This window comes from Dendropsophus ebraccatus, chromosome 7 (assembly GCF_027789765.1).
Source record: "Dendropsophus ebraccatus isolate aDenEbr1 chromosome 7, aDenEbr1.pat, whole genome shotgun sequence".
NCBI classification, from domain to species: Eukaryota; Metazoa; Chordata; class Amphibia; order Anura; family Hylidae; genus Dendropsophus; species Dendropsophus ebraccatus.
Genome location: NC_091460.1, coordinates 94,930,950 through 94,951,731, shown reverse-complemented (window position 1 = coordinate 94,951,731; position 20,782 = coordinate 94,930,950). Strand labels below are relative to the sequence as shown.

At 42.2% G+C, this 20,782-nt stretch overlaps 1 protein-coding gene across 2 annotated transcripts in view; it reads left to right on the top strand.

Annotated features, from left to right (window-relative positions):
- The window catches only part of MLLT1 (MLLT1 super elongation complex subunit), a 208,678-nt gene that overhangs the window by 162,461 nt on the left and 25,435 nt on the right, over positions 1-20,782 (top strand). For both annotated transcript variants that reach the window (XM_069977920.1, XM_069977922.1), the window contains exons 9-11: positions 6,404-6,503; positions 9,103-9,174; positions 12,427-12,498. In XM_069977920.1, coding sequence (XP_069834021.1) covers positions 6,404-6,503; positions 9,103-9,174; positions 12,427-12,498 — 244 coding nt within the window. The remainder of the gene's footprint in view (positions 1-6,403; positions 6,504-9,102; positions 9,175-12,426; positions 12,499-20,782) is intronic.

The following is a 20,782-nucleotide window of genomic DNA, read 5'->3' as shown; positions in this document are numbered from 1 at the left end:
ACGGCCTTAGCAGTCCAGCATTCAACTCAGGGTGAAGCATAGGAGTGGTATAAAGGAGTGTCCATGAACGCAATCCAGAGTGTCCACATAGCAGTAGTAGCCGGGGGTGCTCCTATGTGATCCACTCGCAACTCCTCCATACGATGGAGGTGCTGAACTTCAGCAAACCATTCCGATACCGAGGGAAGGGAATCCGACCTCCATCTCCTAGGGATCACTGTTCTGGCCGCCAGGAGAAGGAAGCGAATGATGCTTTTCTTGCACTGCGAGAGAGTACCCGGGACCATGGACAGCAGGTAGGGGGAAGGTTGATTAGGGAGACTAACTCCTGTTATTCCTTTAATCAAGTCTGCGACCGCTGACCAAAAGCTGGTTAATTTTGTACAGTCCCACCATATATGTCTCATGGTCCCCGGACTCCGCCCACAGCGCCAGCACAGTTCCGGTACTGCCGGATAGAATGAGTGCAGCAGGGTCGGCACCCTATACCATCTCGACATCACATTAAAATTTGTCTCTTGGGCTTTACACGCCACTGAGGATTTGTGACATAAAAAGAAAGCCTTTTCCCAATCCGTGCTCAGGAAGGTCTGACTTAATTCCTGTTCCCAGCCCACCTGGTATGGTAGCTTAACATCAGGGAGAGGCTGTGTCAATATGGCATAGACAAGTGACACCACATGAGTGGGTGCTTCCGTCAGGACAGTAGTAGACAGGCAGTAGTTGTCTATGTAGTCTCAGCGGGCGAACTGATGTGCTATAGAAATGCTGTAACTGCAGATACTGCCAGTTATACCACTGTGGGCGATTCGCGTCTGGAATCAGTGCCTCCAGGGACAACAGAGCTGAAGCCGTAGTGGCCTGGCGAAATCTACTGTCCATTGAATGCATCAGAAAGTCCACGCCAAGTGTGCCAGGAGGGAAGTCAGGATTATTAAGCATAGCAGCAGACCAAGCCGCCGGGCGCACCCACAGGGCCGTGGGGAGAGCATATCTCGAGACGGCTTGTTCCAGTTGAACCCACAGTTTGGCCAAGGGATGTCGATAAGCATCCAATGTACGAGCAGCAACTGCTGCTAAGTAATATTTATACGGGTCAGGGAGTGCTAACCCACCATGTGCCTTTGCCAAAGTCAGGGTACCTCTAGCAATTCTTGGGCAGGCTCTCATCCAGACAAACCTCGAAAATAACGCAGAAATGGCAAGAAAGAAGGCTTTTGGAAGAACTATAGGTATCGTCTGAAACAAATATAGGAGGCGTGGAAGAAAATTCATCTTAATTATATTTATGCGCCCCAGCCACGAGAAGTCCTTCCGATCCCACTTAGCCAAATCCCCCTTAAAGGAGAAGTCCGGCCAAAATTAATTTTTGATATGTTGTTACTTATGCTTATGAAAAGTTATACAAATTTCTAATGTACATTAATTATGGGAAATGCACATATAGAGCTATTTCCCTTAATTTAGTAGATCAGGAAGTGTTAGAAATATCTCTGAAGAAGTGACGTCACGACCCGGGGTGTAATTCCTATGGAGTGTCCAGCAGGGGGCGTTCTCTATATAGAAGTCTATGGGACTTTATTGTTTCTATGGGTTTCTATGTAATGTAATGTAGTGTACAGTGCTTTATTGAATGAATACATCTATGGAATACTTTGGGGAGCAAGTGTCCTTGCTCCCCAAAGTATTGCATAAATGTATTCATTCAATACACAGTAAGCCCGCCGATCCGCCGCATTTCCGCCGCATTCCCGCCGATCCGCCACAGGCTGATCCGCCGCATTCCCGCCGATCCGGACCATATACATTGAACTACAGCTCCCATCATCTGCTTCTAGTATGAACAGGTGATGGGAGCTGTAGCTGGGTAATGGATATGACATGCCGCCGGGCGCAGGGGGGAGCCGCTCAGTACACAGGAGCGCTCCCCGCTCCTCCTCCTCCTTCCGTGATAACTTCCGCCTATACCAATGCTGAGTCCCTGCCTGGCCGCCGCTCGCCGCTCTCCCCCCCATACATACCGGCTCCCGATGCATCCTGGTGTCCGCGCTGATGCCGGGAGCCGGTATATGTGAGCGGAGAGCGGCGGCCAGGCAGGGAGTCAGCATTGGTATAGGCGGAAGTTATCACGGAAGGAGGAGGAGGAGGGGGGAGCGCTCCTGTGTACTGAGCGGCTCCCCCCTGCGCCCGGCGGCATGTCATATCCATTACCCAGCTACAGCTCCCATCACCTGTTCATACTAGAAGCAGATGATGGGAGCTGTAGTTCAATGTATATGGTCCGGATCGGCGGGAATGCGGCGGATCAGCGTGTGGCGGATCGGCGGAAATGCGGCGGATCGGCGGGCTTACTGTGTATTGAATGTATTGAATGAATACATTTATGCAATACTTTGGGGAGCAAGGACACTTGCTCCCCAAAGTATTCCATAGATGTATTCATTCAATAAAGCACTGTACACTACATTACATTACATTACATTACATAGAAACCCATAGAAACAATAAAGTCCCATAGACTTCTATATAGAGAGCGCCCCCTGCTGGACACTCCATAGGAATTACACCCTGGGTCGTGACGTCACTTCTTCAGAGATATTTCTAACACTTCCTGATCTACTAAATTAAGGGAAATAGCAGTATATGTGCATTTCCCATAATTAATGTACATTAGAAATTTGTATAACTTTTCATAAGTAACAACATATCAAAAATTAATTTTGGCCGGACTTCTCCTTTAAAACTAGCTAACAGTGGAGCAAAGTTTTGTTCATGGGTTCGGGACAAATCAGCCAGGATGTGTATCCCCAGATATTTAAAGGAGGTATCTGACCATACAAAAGGGAAGCGGTGACGCAGCACAGGGATCTCAGCTTGTGGGAGAGTTACATTCAAGGCCACACTTTTAGTGAAATTGATTTTATGGTTGCTTACAATACCAAAATCATGCAAGACAGACATAAGGGCCGGCAGAGAGGCATCAGGTCTAGTGACATACAGAAGATCGTCCGCGAATGCAAAACACTTAAAATAGGATTTTTTCTCTCTATTTTTTTTGTTCTTACTAGAAATGTATGACTAAATAGCCAACTGGGCATTGCTGTCCAATCAAAGCTGACATTGCCAGACAATATAGGGACATGTCCCCATCCACTAACACCCAGTTGGCTATTTAGTCATACATTTTAATGTGGAATACAAGTGCTTACTGAAACAGAAAAGTCAGGACAGGTCATCTATAAGTAATGAGCAGCACTTAGTCTCAGAGAATGTGTCTTTTTCTAAACTAATGCCATTTGTATCAGAAGGAACACTAGGGCCCTATTACACAGGGTGATTATCTGCCCATTCGGGCAGATATCGCCTGGTGTAACGACCAAGAGCAGCCGATTATCAGCTTTTAATGTGTTATAAAATCATCGGCCATCGGCCACCGACCGTGCATCTCTCCGTTTAATAGGCGATAGGCGTTTGACTGCTAATGACAGTATATAGCAGATACATATATTACTTACCTCTTCACGCTCCCAGGTGTAATCCTGCTTGTTTTCTGCTCACCACAGCCGCTGCTAAAGCTTCTACACCCGTCTCGGAAGTGACAGGCTGCTCATCCAATCACTGACTGTGGCTCTGTACTTTCTGGGCCAGTGATTGTCTGAGTGGCCTATCACTTGAGAGGGGTTTAAAAGCTTTACTGTTGGCTCCGTTCTTTGGAAAACAGGCAGGAGATCACTGGGGAGCGTGGAGATGTTAAGTTAACGATATATACTGTATAAACACACACAGTTGTGCTCAAATGTTTACCAATCCCGGCAGAATTTTCTTTCTTTTGCGTTCTTGTCCTTTTTTCAGAGAATATGAATGATAGAACAAATATTTTTATTTTCACTCAGTTAGTGGTTTGGTGAAGACCTTTATTGTCAAACCACTGTGTTTTCTCTTTTTAAATCATAATGACAACCAAAAACATCCAAATAACCCTGATAAAAAATTTACATTCCCCAGTTCTGAATACCGTGTATTGCCCCCCTCTAGCATCAATAACAGCTTGAAGTCTTTTGTGGTAGTTGTGAATGCGGCTCTTTATTTTTCTTTCTTTTCTCCGAAGCTGCCCATTCTTCTTGGCAATAGCCTCCATTTCCTGTAAATTCCCGGGCTGTCTTGCATGAACAGCACACTTGAGATTTCCCCAGAGTGGCTCAATGATATTGAGACCGGAAGACTCAGATGGCCACTCCTGAATCTTCACTTTGTTCTAATATCCAAGCAATTGATAATATCAGTCATCAGTGTTCAAACTGTGATTAACAAATAGAAAATCGGGGGCATTGTAAAAACCAAACCACAGTTAGGTAGACCAACAAAAATTTCAGCCACAACTGCCTGAAAAATTGTTCGGGATGCAAAGAAAACCCCACAAATAACATCAATTAAAATACAGGACTCTCTGAAAAATAGCAGGGTGGCTGTTTTTAAGATGTACACCAAGGAGGTATTTGAATAAAAACGGGCTACATGGTTAAGTCGCCAGGAGAAAGCCATTACTGCGCAAATGCCACAAAGTATCTCGCCTACATATGGCAAACAGCAACCCCCCCCCCCCCCCCCCCTTGCTTCATGCCTGGCCGGTGCTTGGTAATACACAGGCGCCACAGTTCAAAAAAAGGACCGCAGCACTGTCATCACCGAGCTGGCAGCGGTCTATTCATGTAAAACACATAAAAATGATGTACCTAGTGGTACATTTGCTTTAAATTTCGTAATAGACAAAATCGGGTAATGTAGTTCAAGAAAACTTGAGAATTAGGCCATACATTTAGGCCTACAAAACATGCATAAAGAACAAAGCAACATGTATATACATATAGCATATCAAAATAGTATAAAGTATAAATAGTCTTCAAATCCACTAAACTACGACTCCTTCCATCCATCAGACTACTACTCATGGGAAAGCCGCTCTGTCCCTATCTCCTACAACTGCAGTTCCGCTGTCTCCTGATATCTGCTAGTAAACACTTTTGTTCCTGATTCCAGTCGAAGTGACACCCCCTCAGAAACTGCCCACTTATCTTGTTAATCTCCACCGTGTGTCACATCTGACGAGTCATTGATTCGCGGTGTGGGAAGTTTCTCTCATATGCACAGAGCTGAGGAGAGAATGCATTAACTGTACATTTCTTATGGCCCTGCCTTGTCATTGGCTTGAGTCTGAGCACCCAGACACTATCGAAACATTTGACATGTCTCTGCTACAAGTCAAAAGTTTTATTAAAGCTGCAGTGCTTGAGGGTTGATTCAAAGCAGTGCTACCTTAAGGTCTCTTTCACATGTCCATAGTGCAGCCTGCAATTGTGGACTGCACTATAAATGTTCATGAATATTGCTCCGTGCTTCACAGACCACTACATAGAAGACCTGTGCTTTTTTTTTTTTTTTTCCTCATTGATCACAGCCCCACACGTACAGATGTGTGAACGGAGTCATTGAAATCTATTGGTTCTATGTTCTGTACACAATTGCAGGTCAACAACTGCATAGGGCCTGAAAATTGCTACATGCATTATTAGTTGCAACCACCAATCCCCCCCCCCCTTTCTCTTTAGGTTAATTGGTCAACAATTGCTTTTCAATCACCCTGTCGGCTAGGCAGAGATCTATCAGTCAAGGTTGGTGGGGGAAGGAGAAGAAGCTTGGGACAACCTCAATGACATTTACCTTGATGACTGTTGATGGCCAGATTGATACATTTGATACCTATGTGCTTTAGAGTGAATCATGTATCTCTGTAAGGGTGTGTTCACACATATGGGATCCGCAGCAGATTTGGTGGTGCATATTTGATGTTGTGTTCAGTTATTTAGACCAAATTTGCTGTGGATCTGCACCATCAATTCTGCTGCGGATCCTGTACGTGTGAACGCACCCTTAGGGTAGAAATAGAGAGAACAAACAAACTATTTGCAGATGTTGTCCTTAGTGGGAATTTTAACCCAGGACCCCAACGCCACAAAGTCTACAGTGCTAACCACTAAGCCAGCGTGCTACTTTTTTTTTACTTTTCAAACATGTTGCTTGTTCAGCCAAAAGCTGTTTCATAAACATCCACACTTTGCTTGGACAACTTGGATTTTGGATTTCCACCTTTTTTCCCCCCAACATCTGCCGTTAGAGGAGAGTTGGGAGGTGCCCATACATTTTAAATTGGTTTGTGAGGCCTTCCGAATTTGGCAGGTTTGGACACATTTTAATGTGTATGGTCAGGCTAAGGCCTTAGATAGGGTTGTATGTACTTTTACTAAGAAAAAAACTGACATAAAAGAGACTGTGGAATGTAGTCTTCAGCAAATTACATCTAAATTAAGAAGTCTTATTTAAATTGACACCTTTTTGTTTTTGACAGAATGAGTCTGAGTGACAGCGATAGTGACAGTAGTGATGATTCGTGTGCTCCCAGCCGTGGTACTACACCTATTCAGAAGATGGTTCCATCCAACAACAAGGTATCATGCACATTTTTAGCTCTTTCCAAAAGCAACTTCTCCAGTCTGATTTTCCAGCATCTCATGAGATATTCTGTAAATAAGCAAGCCACACACAGTCTCCAGAGTGTCCACCGGTTAATGTCAGTGGAAAAAAGGGTCAGGCATGTTGGATTTTCACCACCTGACCCTAATATTTTAGGATAGATTAGCCAGCAGTAGAGATGTATCGCTGTGGTTTACCCCTTGAACATTGAGTACAGCAAACTTTCATGTGTTCCCTATGGCATGTGTATAAGGAAGTTGGTAGATAGTGGTGTTCAGCTGACCCAACGGGAGTGTCTGTGCCTTTACTTTGCACCACCCCTCAGTCCCTCTTCCCCACCCTCTTCATCATTAGGAATGCCACTGGAACATTTACTCCTGTCTTAACGTTGCATAGCTGCCTTAACGATCCAGCCCATGTTCAGTATTCACACAGCTGGTGAATCTGCCTGGAGCATTCCTAATGATGAAGAGGGCGGAGAGGAGGGACAGAGAGGGTGTGCCAGCCTATGCATAGACCTGCAAGGCCATGGCCTTTGGGCACGGGGCTGCCAGTTTAAAAGTTCTTTTTTAGGACAATAATTGCATCACCTGCCGAACGGACCCCAGGACAGATCTTGGATTAAAAGCAGCTATCTAAAGCTACAAGCGGTTTGGGGGTGGGGGGGGGTCAGATTGTGGGTACAGAGTTGCTTTAATATGTATGTCCACCTTAAAACAAATAGTCCTTTTTAAACTAAAAGTTTTGTTTTGGGAGGGGGGCAAACAAGTGACAAGCCTTTTCACAGCGTAACATATTGAGCGGCTGGGCTGCACTAACTATATCCTTGTATCATGTATGCAGCCCTGGAAACTGACAGGACAGATATAGTTATAGGATACACTGTATATATTGGATATGTATATATCGGTGCTGTTTGTTTCCAGATCACAAGAAATGTATACTGACCATCTGCACTGCTTGTGATCCAGCAAGTTTCTCCAGTTCGCTGGCCTTCGGTTGTATCTTCAGCCCTCACCTCCTCCAGAATGATTGACAGAGGCCTGAAGATAAATCCGGTGGCCGAAGGACTGAAGTGCCATACCAGATCACAAGCAGCACAGATGGGGAGTATGCACTGCTTGTAATTATATGCCTAAATACATATCCGTGCTGTCAGTCTTTACTTTTATTGTAATTGGTTGCACATTACCCTGTTTAAATAGGTAGATGTGTGGCTGATGACTATCAATTTTAAAGCAGGCTCAAAAGATACAATTAGCTGAGGATCAGCCCAGTCCTCAGCTGATCGCTGCCACTTTTATACGGGCTGACATTTACGCAGGCTGCAGGAGCATTTATAGCAACACTTCGGCTGATAATCGGCCTGTGTTAAAGGCGTTTAAGTGAGGAGGGAGTCTGTTTAGCTTTGAAGCTACTTGTGGTTTAGGCAACATAAATCTGCTTAGTTTGAGCCTGCAATTACCTGAAAAATGCCTTTTTATTGCAGCTCTGAAGTATCATAGATGCGTGGTCAGGGCTCATCCGTGGCTTGGCCGTGCCTTTATGACGCTTCAGAGTGGTAGTGAAAAATCATCTTTTAGGTAATTGCAGCAAAATAACTGTTTTTTTTCCAGGAGAAAAAGCTTTTGTATTAAACCAAAATCGGCCAGTTAGCTGATCATTTACTGCTGCCTGAGATAAAGAAGCTGCACAGGAGTGGAGCTATTCCTGCAATCTGACTAAAATAGTTACATCATGGTTCTCTTTGTGTGTGCATTCCTGCCTAATCGCGTAATATTATTAAAAGGGACGTCCCATGAAAGTAAATAAAATCAAGGCAGGCATACTTAGTTTTCCTTGTGCCTGTGTCGCCACTCCCAGGCTCTTGCTGACGGCCACCGGTTGTCCTTTTAGACTAGAATCCGGGTACGTCACTCATGCCGCTTCTCCAGTTGCAATGTCAAGGCTCAGCCGAGTACGTGGCATAAGCTGCATGAAGCTGGCGGCTGTCAGCTGGACCTGGGAGCGGCGCTACACGGCGTGAGGTTAGGTGAGTATACTTTGTTTATTATGTTCTTATCTGCGAGGCCAGAATTTGACTGTCCTGAATAATCTATCTCTTGCAATAAGCATATTAAAGATTGTGAAAAATAAATCAAATACAGTTACTTGATTGTGTGATGGCTGGTGGCCTTCCCTAGAACATGTTTTGTTGAAGTCTCCATTAACATGTGTGCTATGGCATCTGTTCAAGTGTCTTGCATTCCATCAAGGTTTTCTATAGTTTTGACTACAAGAATCTCTTTATTCTCCACTGTTCTTGCTCTCAATCACGAAGAAAACCAAATGTGATTGTAGCTTTTATGAGTTGATATAATACTGCATATCATAATCTCACCATTTCCTAACCTCCTTCAGTATTTCAGAGACTAAACTATGAGTTTTGGCATAAATGGTTTAGGTATTGACTGTTGATTTAGACACTTTTGTTTGTTTTGGTACCGACCTGCCAAGCAGTTCTAGTTTGTTTTGCGTGTTTAAATTGTTAATAAAACCTACTTTAGCATTGTTTCGTGTTCTTAATGTATATAGACCACTGGCCGTAGAAGTCCTGAGACCTGCAGTAAGTCTGACAAAATGTTAAAGAAAGGCGTTTATGACAAGGTAAGCTGAGAGAGCTATTAAATGATAATTCAAGGCAAGGGGCTTTTTTGCCATAGTGCCAGAGAGGAGGAGAGTGAACAAAATAACATGCACTTACCTTCCCAGCTACAGCGCTAATGCCTGTATACCACAGCTCCGTCACCTGGCCGCTTCCTGGTTAGAGACATAATGTTTCAGGCCCGCTCAGCGGCCGCAGCGTGGTCCCACCTGGCGCTGACTGGATGAGCAAGCATGCCCTGACAATTACGTCCCAGGTTCTCTCCCTAACCAAAAAACTTCCGGGGACCGGAGCTGCGGGGAACATGTATTAGTGCTGGAGCTGGGAAAGTAAAAGCCCCCTGCCTGGAATTCTCCTTTAAATAATGTGTTTGTTATTTAAAGTGTAACTGTCATTTCAAACAACTTTGCAGAAATCAGTATTACAAACGACTGTAAGAAAGTATGTAATAGTTTGTTTTTTTTAGGTAAAAGCTATTCTGTACTCAAAATACACACTTACACACACACACACACACACACACACACACTTTTTATCTGCTCATTATCTAGGCAGAACAATCTACAACGGAGAGAAGCAAAGTGAAGGCGGGCTTGTACTGCGCATTATAGCCTATGGAGGGGGGAGGTGCCGATGGGGATGAGTGAGCAGGAAGGGGAGACAAACAGCCTGTGCAATGTGTAGACTTTCTGGCCAAAACGCTGGATTTACATGGTAGACTTCTCAGTGCTGGTCTGGGAACTTCTGAAGGTTTGCTACAGTAAGGTAGGATTGCAGGTCCTTGTTTTTTAATATGTATATAGCATATAAGCGGCATCCCCACTGCAGCTGCGCATACAGAAAGAAATGGGGTTTGCAGGGTGGTAACCAAGGGGGAAAATCGCATAAATTAGTGATTAAAATGGTCAAATATAGTGCTGCTCTTCATACATACACAGGACAGCTTATCCTGAAGTCACCTGAAATGATAGTTACACTTTACGGCTAGGTTCACACTATGTATCTGTGCGGCTGTATTGCGGGCGGTAAATCATCGGCCGGATTTTTCTGGTTCATGCGTACACTGGAAAGTATACGATATACGGCTGCATAGTGCACACCATGTATGAATCTACGGCCCTATCGTAAACGGACCCGTAAAAAATGAACAAGACCATTGTTTGCGGCTGGAAATGCGGCCGTGGATTGACAGGCGGTCCGTATGGAGTACTTCAAAAATAGCCGGCAATGATGCCGAATGCCGATGCCTCTTAATAGTTAATACATTAAATTAATAAAACACATTTTCTTTATAAAGTCCCTTTCGTTGTTCAATAATTTAATTCTAACGAATCCATCATTGTGCAATTAAATAAACTGTTAAAATAAATATATATATAAATGTATAAGAGCCATTGGTTTAGGCCTTCCCCAGCCTAAATCTTACCAGCCGGCTGCCGCCCGGTCCAGGAGTGCCAATTTTGACGCTCCGGGACCACTGGCACCCGGCTCTTCCCAGTACCCCTGGTGGCATTGGGTACTGGGGTAATAATGGGGGGTTAGTGTTAGCCATTTTATACCGGCTAACACTAGGCCCCGACTTAGTAATGGATTCCGTCTATTAGACGGCTTCCACTACTAAGTCTATAAAGTAAAGAAATAAAGACAACACACAAGTGAAAAATTTTTTTTATTCAAATAACAACACCCCCACACCCCTCATTGACCATTTTATAAAAAAAAACACCAAACAACCGCCGGTCATCGACGTAGTCCACGGAATCCGACGTAATCCACAGGATACCGATATCTGAAAAATAAAAAGGGAGAAACACACAAACAGGAGCACAACACCCATCATTGTGAGCGGTGTTGTGCACCTTACAGTATGCAGCATCTTTACAGATCGCTGCTTACAGTCTGGCCCCCAAGGGGTTAAGAAAGGATGTATTGCATCCCCCTTAACCCCTTGGGGGCCAGACTGATGTCAGACTGAACCCATCCCAGCAAGGAAGGGGTTAAGTGACCCCCCTTCCTTACTGGGATGGGTGCAGTGCTGGGGAGGGGGTGTGGAGAGTTCTATACTCACCCCGATGTGTCCTATTCGCTGGTCCGCAGCACAATGAAGTCACTGTGCTGCGGACCCGCTAATTATATGTGCGCTCAGCCAATCAGCTGAGCGCACATATAATTCTAAATTTCTTCTAATAATGCTATTGTGATAACATAATTAGAAGAAAGATTTGATGTTTTAATTAAAGTAAAGTGATGATTAGTACAGAATGCTCTATTGCCGGCAATATGAATTAACGGCTTACTGGAGCTTCCTGTACTAATTAATATTTAATTAATAAAACATTTTCGTTGTAATAAAATCAGTTTCGTTGTTCAATAATTTAATTTAAACAAATCCATTATTGTGCAATTAAATATACTGTCAAAAAATAAATATATATATAAATATACATTTATTTATTTATATATATATATATATATATATATTTATTTTAACAGTATATTTAATTGCAAAATGATGGATTAGTTTAAATTTAATTATTGAACAATGAAAGGGACTTTATTACAACGAAAATGTGTTTTATTAATTCAATATATTAACCATGAGAGGCATCAGCATTACTGCAGAGGATCGCAAACCCCGGTAATAGCGATTCCTGTAAACTGTTTCCCTGCTTTTCCAGATGCATTCCAGAGGTGTTTACATCACTTTCTAAAGATTTTATTTGTTATTTTTAGTTGAACCAGATTTCCAAGTAAATGACCGTATGTTTTCAGCCGCATGTCTATTTTTTCCCACAGCCGTAGTTTCAGCCGCACATTTCCAGCCGCATAAAAAATACAGCCGCACACATACGTAGTGTGAACATAGCCTAAGGCTGCGTTCACACTACGTATATTTCAGTCAGTATATGTATATTTCAGTCAGTATTGCAACCAAAACCAGGAGTGGATTAAAAACACAGAAAGGATCTATTCACACAATGTTGAAATTGAGTGGATGGCTGCCATTTAATGGCAAATATTTGCTGTTATTTTAGAACAGCGGCTGTTATATTGAAATAATGGCAGTTATTTACTGTTATATGGCAGCCATCCACTCAATTTCAACATTGTGTGAACAGATCCTTTCTGTGTTTTTAATCCACTCCTGGTTTTGGTTGCAATACTGACTGAAATATACTTAGTGTGAACGCAGCCTAACACTGTGATCAAGATAGTGGTTTTAATTCTTTATTTTGCTTATTTGGCTGTTTTAGGCATACACAGATGAGCTGGTTGAACTACACAGAAGACTAATGGCCCTACGAGAAAGAAATGTCCTGCAGCAAGTGAGTCCCTGTACAGAAAACTATTTTTGTCTGCCTTAACTTCTTTTTGGGTTTGCTGACATTTTGATTACCGCTAGTCATCTGTCCCATCAAAGGAACAGAATAACAAAAATAGTGGCAGTGTGAGATCCGTCATATATTATGGACATCAACAGTGCCCAACAGACAGCAATTATTATAGGGATGGGGGTCTATTAGATTTCCATCATAATATCCATGTGCTATTCTGTGCAGTGTTTTGGTAGAATCTGTGGGCAGAGCTTCTGGGAGTGGCTGTTGTCAAATACTGATACAGTTGATAAATGGGAAATCTTCAAATCAACATTAATACTGTTAATACAATATTTCTACAGGTAGACAATTAAAATCAGACCCCACATGGCTTACAACTGAGGTTATAGGGCGATCAATGACAAATAGTTATTGGCTGTAGCCTTTAAAATGACAAAGAGCTTGACAACTTGTAAAAAGCTATTAGCAATAAAAGGTAGGTGGCCGAAGATGGCAAAACAAATCCCCCCCAAATTCTTCAAATATATTAATGCAAAAAAAAAAAAAAAAAAAAGGTCAGAGCATGCAAAGCTCCAGGAGTGGGTGGTGGTAACCCCAGGTGTAAGTACTGGGCCCCTTCTGTTTAACTTGTTTATTAATAGAGGATGGATTTAACAGCAAAGTCTCCATCTTTGCAGGTGACACTGAGCTTTGTAGTTCAGTACAGATAAGCAGATGTTGCAGGCTGACTTAAGGCCCTATTACACCAAACCATCATCGGCCTTACTTGGCCGATTAACAGCTGTTCCAGCTGATAATAGTTTGGTTTAATACGGCATGTTAAAAGACCACAATCAACCGACATGTACAATGTTGACTGATCATGGTCTTTCAACATGTTAAAACTGACCGATCATGAAAGAGATGGTTTGCTGCTTGTCGCTCAGTGTAATTGGCTACTCCTCCCTCTGCTCCCTGCTCGCTGCCTGCGTGTGTAATGGCACAGGCAGCGAGCAGGGAATGATAAGGAAGTGACCACTAAACTAGCAAGTCGGTGATCGATTTCTCCTCACTATTGTGTCGTGTAACATGGCTGTTAGTTGCAATGAGTTTTTTGGCATCTATTTGGCTAATAAAGTTAATGTGAATAAATTTAAAGTAATGCACTTGGGTACTAATAACCCTCATGTGTCCTAGGGGGAGTAATAACTTGCATGGATCATATGTCCTAGGGGGAGATACACTGGGAGAGTCGCTGATAGAGAAGGATCTGGGTGTACTTATAGATAATAGACTACAGAATAGCACACCATGTCAGTCAGCTGCTTCTAAGGCCACCAGGACATTGTCATGCATTAAAACATGTCTGGACTCTCGGGACAGGGATATAGTGTTACCGCTTTGTAAAGATTTGCAACTAAAATATGTTATCTGGACAGGCACACCTGCTATGCCTCAATAATAATAATAATAAATGTAATACTACTGGGTAAATACCAGATCATGTATATTCCTGTGTACTTACAGGCCAATACAATGTATACCACCAATTTACAAAAAGTGCCACATTACTACAAACTATATTAAATTAGTAATCTTTATTTGGTTAAAAAAATATATATAAGCAAATAAAAGTAGAATTAGTGCCAATAAAAAGTGGCATTACAATATAGAAACATGATAAAAAGCAACTGTTGTGTAAAAAATAAAGATAAGAATAAATACAGATAATCAATTGTTAATAGACAGAGCCACTATTGCATGTAAAGTCTCATAGGACCTGAACAATATAAAGTGCTAAGTGCAAATAATAAAACACACAAATCCTTATGGGCCCGATGCTACATACATGCAAGTGCTATCTAAATTCTTATTATCCGTAATGGATCCTAATAGCCACATACTCTGACGCGCGTTTCAGCATCCACCTTTGTCATTGGGCATGATCTGGGTGTACTTATAGATAATAGACTACAGAACAACACATAGGGGGAGATTTATCAAACATGGTGTAAAGTGAAACTGGATTCCACCTTTCATTCCTCACAGACTCTTTGGAAAATGAAAGGTGGAATCTGATTGGTTGCTAGGGGCAACTGAGCCAGTTTCACTTTACACAATGTTTGATAAATTTCCCCCATAATGTCAGGAAGATGCTTCTAAGGCTGCATTCACACGTTCCGGGAAGTTGTCGGTGCGCACAGACAATTTTACAGCCCATTGCTTTCTATTGGGCTATTCAGATGATCCGTGATCCGTTCCATTGAAAATAGGACATGTCATAACTCTGAACGGAAGCACGGAACGGATTCCCCATAGAAATCAATGAGATCTGTGTTTTTCATGGATGTACACGAATGTGACATCCGTGTTCATCCGTGAAAAAAACGGATGTGATGTAATCAGTGTATTTAAAATGCTGTAAAACAGATCCGTGAAAAAAACGGACACAGATGCAAAATGGATGAAAAACAGACTGTTTTCACAGATCACAGAGGTAGCTAGCAGACCACAATCATGGACCAGGAAAATCACTGAAGGTGTGAATGCAGCCTAAGGCCAGCAGGATATTGTCATGCATTAAAACATGTCTGGACTCTGGGAACAGAGATATGTTATTGCTTTGTAAAGATTTGGTGTGGCCTTATCTGGAGTATACTGTTCAGTTTTGGAAGACGCTTGGTGTCTGCTGCAGTGTTTTTCTTCAGAACTTCTGATAACATGCCACACGTACAGGAAATGACTAGAGATGAGCAAATCTTACGCACGCTCTGCTTCGTCTGAACATGAAATTCTTGGGATTACATTTCTGGTGGCTGAAGTTGGATACAGCCCTAGGGAGTCCTGGAAAACTCGTTTTTTAGGCAGCTTTAGGGTTGCATCCAACTTCTTCAGCCACAGGTACTCAAATGCCAAGCGTTCCAGTTCGATGTGCCGAAGTGTGCTCAAGTTTCGCTCATCTATAGAAATCGTCGTTCAGCATGGACATTTTGTTTACAGGTAATAGAATAACTATAAAATGTGTATTTTCTATAGCTCCTCCCTATTTTGTTGTAGACAAAAAATCATCTTCTGATGTCACAGGAGGCTTAGCTGGATCTCGTCTCTGAGCTCTAACCAGCCTCAAAGTCTCAACTTTGTTGTAAAAGTAAAATGTGCAAGATTTTAGGATTATTTTAAAATCTAGATAGTAAAAAGGAAAATTAGAAAAAACCTCATCAAAAATTCTTAGAATACCTGTCATTAAAACAACTTTGCATATTCTGACATTAAAATTGCTAAATTTTAGAAAAAATAGTGCCAAACGCGAAAAAAATTGCATAATTTTTACCGCAAATTTTAGCAAAAATTGTGACATTCACTGTAGAATTACATCATTTTTACCACGATTTTGGCAAATTCACTTCAAAATTCCATAAAAAAATACATAAGTTATTTCTCAGTATAACCATAAGTTTATTTATATGGTGGGGGGAAAAAAGAAGTTCTAGATGTCACAATCATACATGCAAAGTAGTGTGCCTCTCTGTCTGTCTCTATGATGTATTTTACTGGCTCCCTGCACTGTGATTCACAGCATGGGAACAGAGCTTTGAATCTCCCTCTCTTACTTTCTGGCTATGGTCTAAATTTCTGTAAAAATTGAGGTACATTCCTTATAGGGAACCTGTCACCAAGACATTGCAATCTAATCTGTTGCCATTATGTTATAGAGCAGAAAGAACTGAGCAGATTGATATATATCTTTGTTGGAAAAGATTCAGTAAAACTTGTAACATATTGATAGAGATGCCTGCTAATTTTGAGTTAAGGAGTCCAGGGGACAGTGTAACTCAATGGACTGGACTTTTTAGCATGAAAACATCAGAGAATTCAAGTTTTCGATGAATTACAAGTTTTACTGAATCATTTCACATAAAGCTATATATACCAATCTGCTCAGCTCTTCCTGCTCTATAACATTATGCCAAGAGCTTAGGTAGCATTTTCATGGTAACAGGTTCCCTATAACAACAGACAGTGGAGCTCAAAATAATGACAGCTAGTGGCCAATTTTATGACTCTAAATTTTACTCTAATTATTTTCTTTTCTTCCACAGCAATTAATAATAAGGAAAGAAAACAGTCCCAAAGGGGCAATGTGTCTCCATGGCTGTTAAAGGGGTTGGCCACTTTACAGTAAAATTGTTCACAGCACTTACTGACAGCAGCTCCCTGTGTACTCACTGCACTTACTGAAAGCAGCTCCCTCTGTACTCACTGCACACACTGATAGCAGCTTCCTGTGTACTCACTTCACTTACTGACAGCAGCTCCCTGTGTACTCACTGCACTTACTGACAGCAGCTCCCTGTGTACTCACTGCACTTAGTAACATAGTAAATAAGGTTGAAAGAAGACAAGAGTCCATCAGGTTCAACCTAGGGAAACCCTACTGTGTTGATCCATGGAAGGCAAAACCCCCCACGAGGCAGACGACAACCACCCCACCACAGGGAGAAAACTCCCCCCGACTCCAATGGCAACCAGAATAATCCCTGGATCAACATATCACCGGAAATCTAATGCCCATAACTTGTAATATTATATTGTTCAAGAAAAGCATTCAGGCCTCCCTTGAACTTATTTATTGAATCGGCCATGACAACATCATGTGGCAGAGAGTTCCACAGTCTTACCGCTCGTACAGTAAAGAACCCGCGTCGATGCTGATGATAAAATCTTCTTTCCTCTAGACGTAGAGGATGCCCCCTTGTCATGGTTACAGACCTAGGAGTAAATAGACCACTACATAGATCTCTGTACTGTCCATTCATATATTTGTGCATTGTGATCAGATCGCCCCTAAGACGTCTTTTTTCTAGCGTAAATAACCCCAAGCTTGATAACCTATCCTGGTACTGTAACCCACCCATTCCCTTAATGACCTTTGTTGCCCTCCTCTGCACCCGCTCCAGTTCAGCTGTGTCCTTCTTATATATCGGCACCCAAAACTGTACACAGTATTCCATGTGTGGTCTGGCCAGTGATTTATAAAGAGGCAAAACTATGTTCTCATCTTTAGCATCTATACCTCTTTTGATGCATCCCATTAATTTATTAGCCTTGGCAGCTGCTGCCTGGCACTGATCACTAAAGTTGAATTTACTGTCCACCAATACCCCCAGGTCCTTTTCGGAAGTAGTTTTACCCAGTGTTTTATTATTTAGCACATAACTGTACTTATTATTTCTATGGCCCAAGTGCATAACCTTACATTTATCCACATTAAACTTCATTTGCCATTTCACCGCCCAAGCCTCTAGCTTCTCCAAATCCCTCTGTAATATGATATTATCCTCCTCTGTACTGATTACTTTACCCAGTTTAGTATCATCTGCAAAAATGGAGATTCTGCTCTGTAGCCCCTCAACAAAATCATTAATAAAAATATTGGTACCCCACTAGTAACTAAAACCCAATCTGAATATGTTCCATCAATGACCACCCTCTGTTTTCTATCACACAACCAGTTACTTACCCATTTGCATACGTTTTCCCCGAGTCCCAGCATCCTCATTTTGTAGACCAACCTTTCATGCGGCACAGTATCAAATGCCTTTGAAAAGTCCAGATACACAACATCCACAGCCTCCCCCAGGTCCAGTCTATAACTTACCTCTTCATAGAAGCCTATCAGATTAGTCTGACAGGATCGATCCCTCATAAATCCATGCTGGTGCTGCGTCATAAGATTATTTTTATTAGGATACTCCAGTATAGCATCTCTTACAAACCCCTCAAATACTTTACCTACTATAGATGTTAGACTTACGGGCCTGTAGTTTCCAGGATCACTCTTTGACCCCTTCTTGAATATTGGTACCACATTAGCTATGCGCCAGTCCTGTGGAACAATCCCTGTCGTAATAGAATCTTTAAATATTAGGAATAACGGTCTGTCCAACACAGTATTTAATTCTTGCAAAACTATAGGATGGATACCTTCTGGGCCCGGTGACTTATGGATTTTAATGTTTTTAAGGCGTCTCACCACTTCTTGTTGTGTTAGGCAGGTGAGATTTATGTGAGGATTTATATTGTCCCTAGTCATGTCGTCTGTTATGGGATTCTCCTCTGTGAATATAGTAGAGAACAATGTATTGAGTAGATTGGCCTTTTCCTCTTCCCCCTCCACCATTACACCCAGATTATTTTTGAGGGGACCAACATTTTCAGTTTTAAGTCTTTTGTTGTTTATATAAGTGAAGAACATTTTGGGATTCGTTTTACTTTCTGTGGCTATCCTTCTTTCTGTTGCTATTTTTGCTTCTTTTATTTGCTTTTTACACATTCTATTCTTCTAGTTGCTCAATGCTTCCCCATTACCTTCTTGTTTTAGTAGTCTGAATGCTTGTTTCTTATCACTTATTGCACCCCTTACAGCTAAAGTTAACCACATTGGATTTCTCTTATTTCTACTACTTTTATTCCCATATGGTATGTGTCGTTCACATGATTTACCCAGGATGCTCTTAAATATGTCCCATTTCTCTTGTGTACTTTTATTTCTGAAGGCATTGTCCCAGTCTATGTTCCCAAGGTCCTCTCTTAGTTTTTTGAAATTAGCCTTCCTGAAATTTAATGTTTTTGTAGCCCCTCTGCTAATTATTTTATTGAAGGATAATTCCCTTCCTGGAGCTGCAGGTTTCTGCTTTCCAGTTTATATTTGGGTAGTTAAAGTCCCCCATAATAATGTCTTCCCCCTGCTTCGCTGCCGCATCAATTTGTCTTATAAGAAGATTTTCTGACTCTTCCACTATACTTGGAGGTTTATAACTCACTCCTATAAGAATTTTATTGTTCTTCGTCCCTCCCCTTATTTCTACCCAAAGAGATTCCACATTATCATCACTTATATCCTCCCGCAGAATGGGCTTAAGGCATGATTTAACATGTAGACAGACCCCTCCCCCTTTCCTATTTTTTTTTTTCTTACTGACAGCAGCTCCCTGTGTACTCACTGCACTTACTGACAGCAGCTCCCTGTGTACTCACTGCACTTACTGACAGCAGCTCCCTGTGTACTCACTGCACTTACTAACATCAGCTCCCTGTGTACCCAGTGCACTTACTGACAGCAGCCTGTATACACCGCACTTACTGACAGTAGTTCCCTGTGTACTCACTGCACTTACTGACAGTAGTTCCCTGTGTACTCACTGCACATAATGACAGCAGCTCCCTGTGTACTCACTGCACTTACTGACAGCAGCTCCCTGTGTACTCACTGCCCTTACTGACAGCAACTCCCTGTGTACTTACTGACAGCAGCTCACTATGTACTCACTGCACTTACTGACAGGGGCTCCCTGTGTACTCACTGTACTTACTGACAGCAGCTCCCTGTGTACTTACTGCACATACTGACAGCAGCTCCCTGACTACTCCCTGTACTTACTGACAGCAGCTCCCTGTGTACTCTTTGTACTTACTGACAGCAGCTCACTTTGCAATCACTACACTTCCTGACAGCAGCTTCCTGTGTACTCACTGTACTTACTGACAGCAGCTCCCTGTGTACTCACTGCACTTATTGACAGCTGCTCCCTGTGTACTTCCTGCAGGATCGCTTTTAGAAAAACTGTGGCCCTGGGCAAAACTAAAGTGAGGACCCCAAAAAACATATGTACATTAAGCAGGTATTGTGCATAATGTGCAGCAGCATATCCCCAGGCGAAAGTTTTTTTTGCAAAAAAGTGCACGTTAAATTAAGTTTGCCTGCCTTACGCAATTTACACACAAAAGGCGAAAGAAAAAAATTTGCTCATTCTGTGCAATTAGGTTAGTGCATGCAAATTATTAGGACAATGACCCCTTACCCCCCCCCCCCCCCCCCAATGGATGGATGGAGCGATAGAGAGATAGACAGAGATAGATAGATGTTTGATAGTCAGTCAGATAAATGGTCCGACATATGCTCTTACGCATATATAAACAACTAGAATATACAGTACACAGTATGCACATCACACATGCATTTACCAATACAGATAACATCACACATACATATACCAATACAGATAACATCACACATGATAACATCACACATACATATACCAATACACATAACATCACACAAACAGAACAATACAGATAGACATCACCAATACATAACACATCCCACATACTACTGCACAGTGTACACTTAAACACAGCATACTTATCCAGCTGGGTGCAGTCTACAATGGGTTAACTGAGCAGGCTGATGTAAGGTGGCTGAGGTCTGGCAGTCTCACTTGTGTGCAGAGGT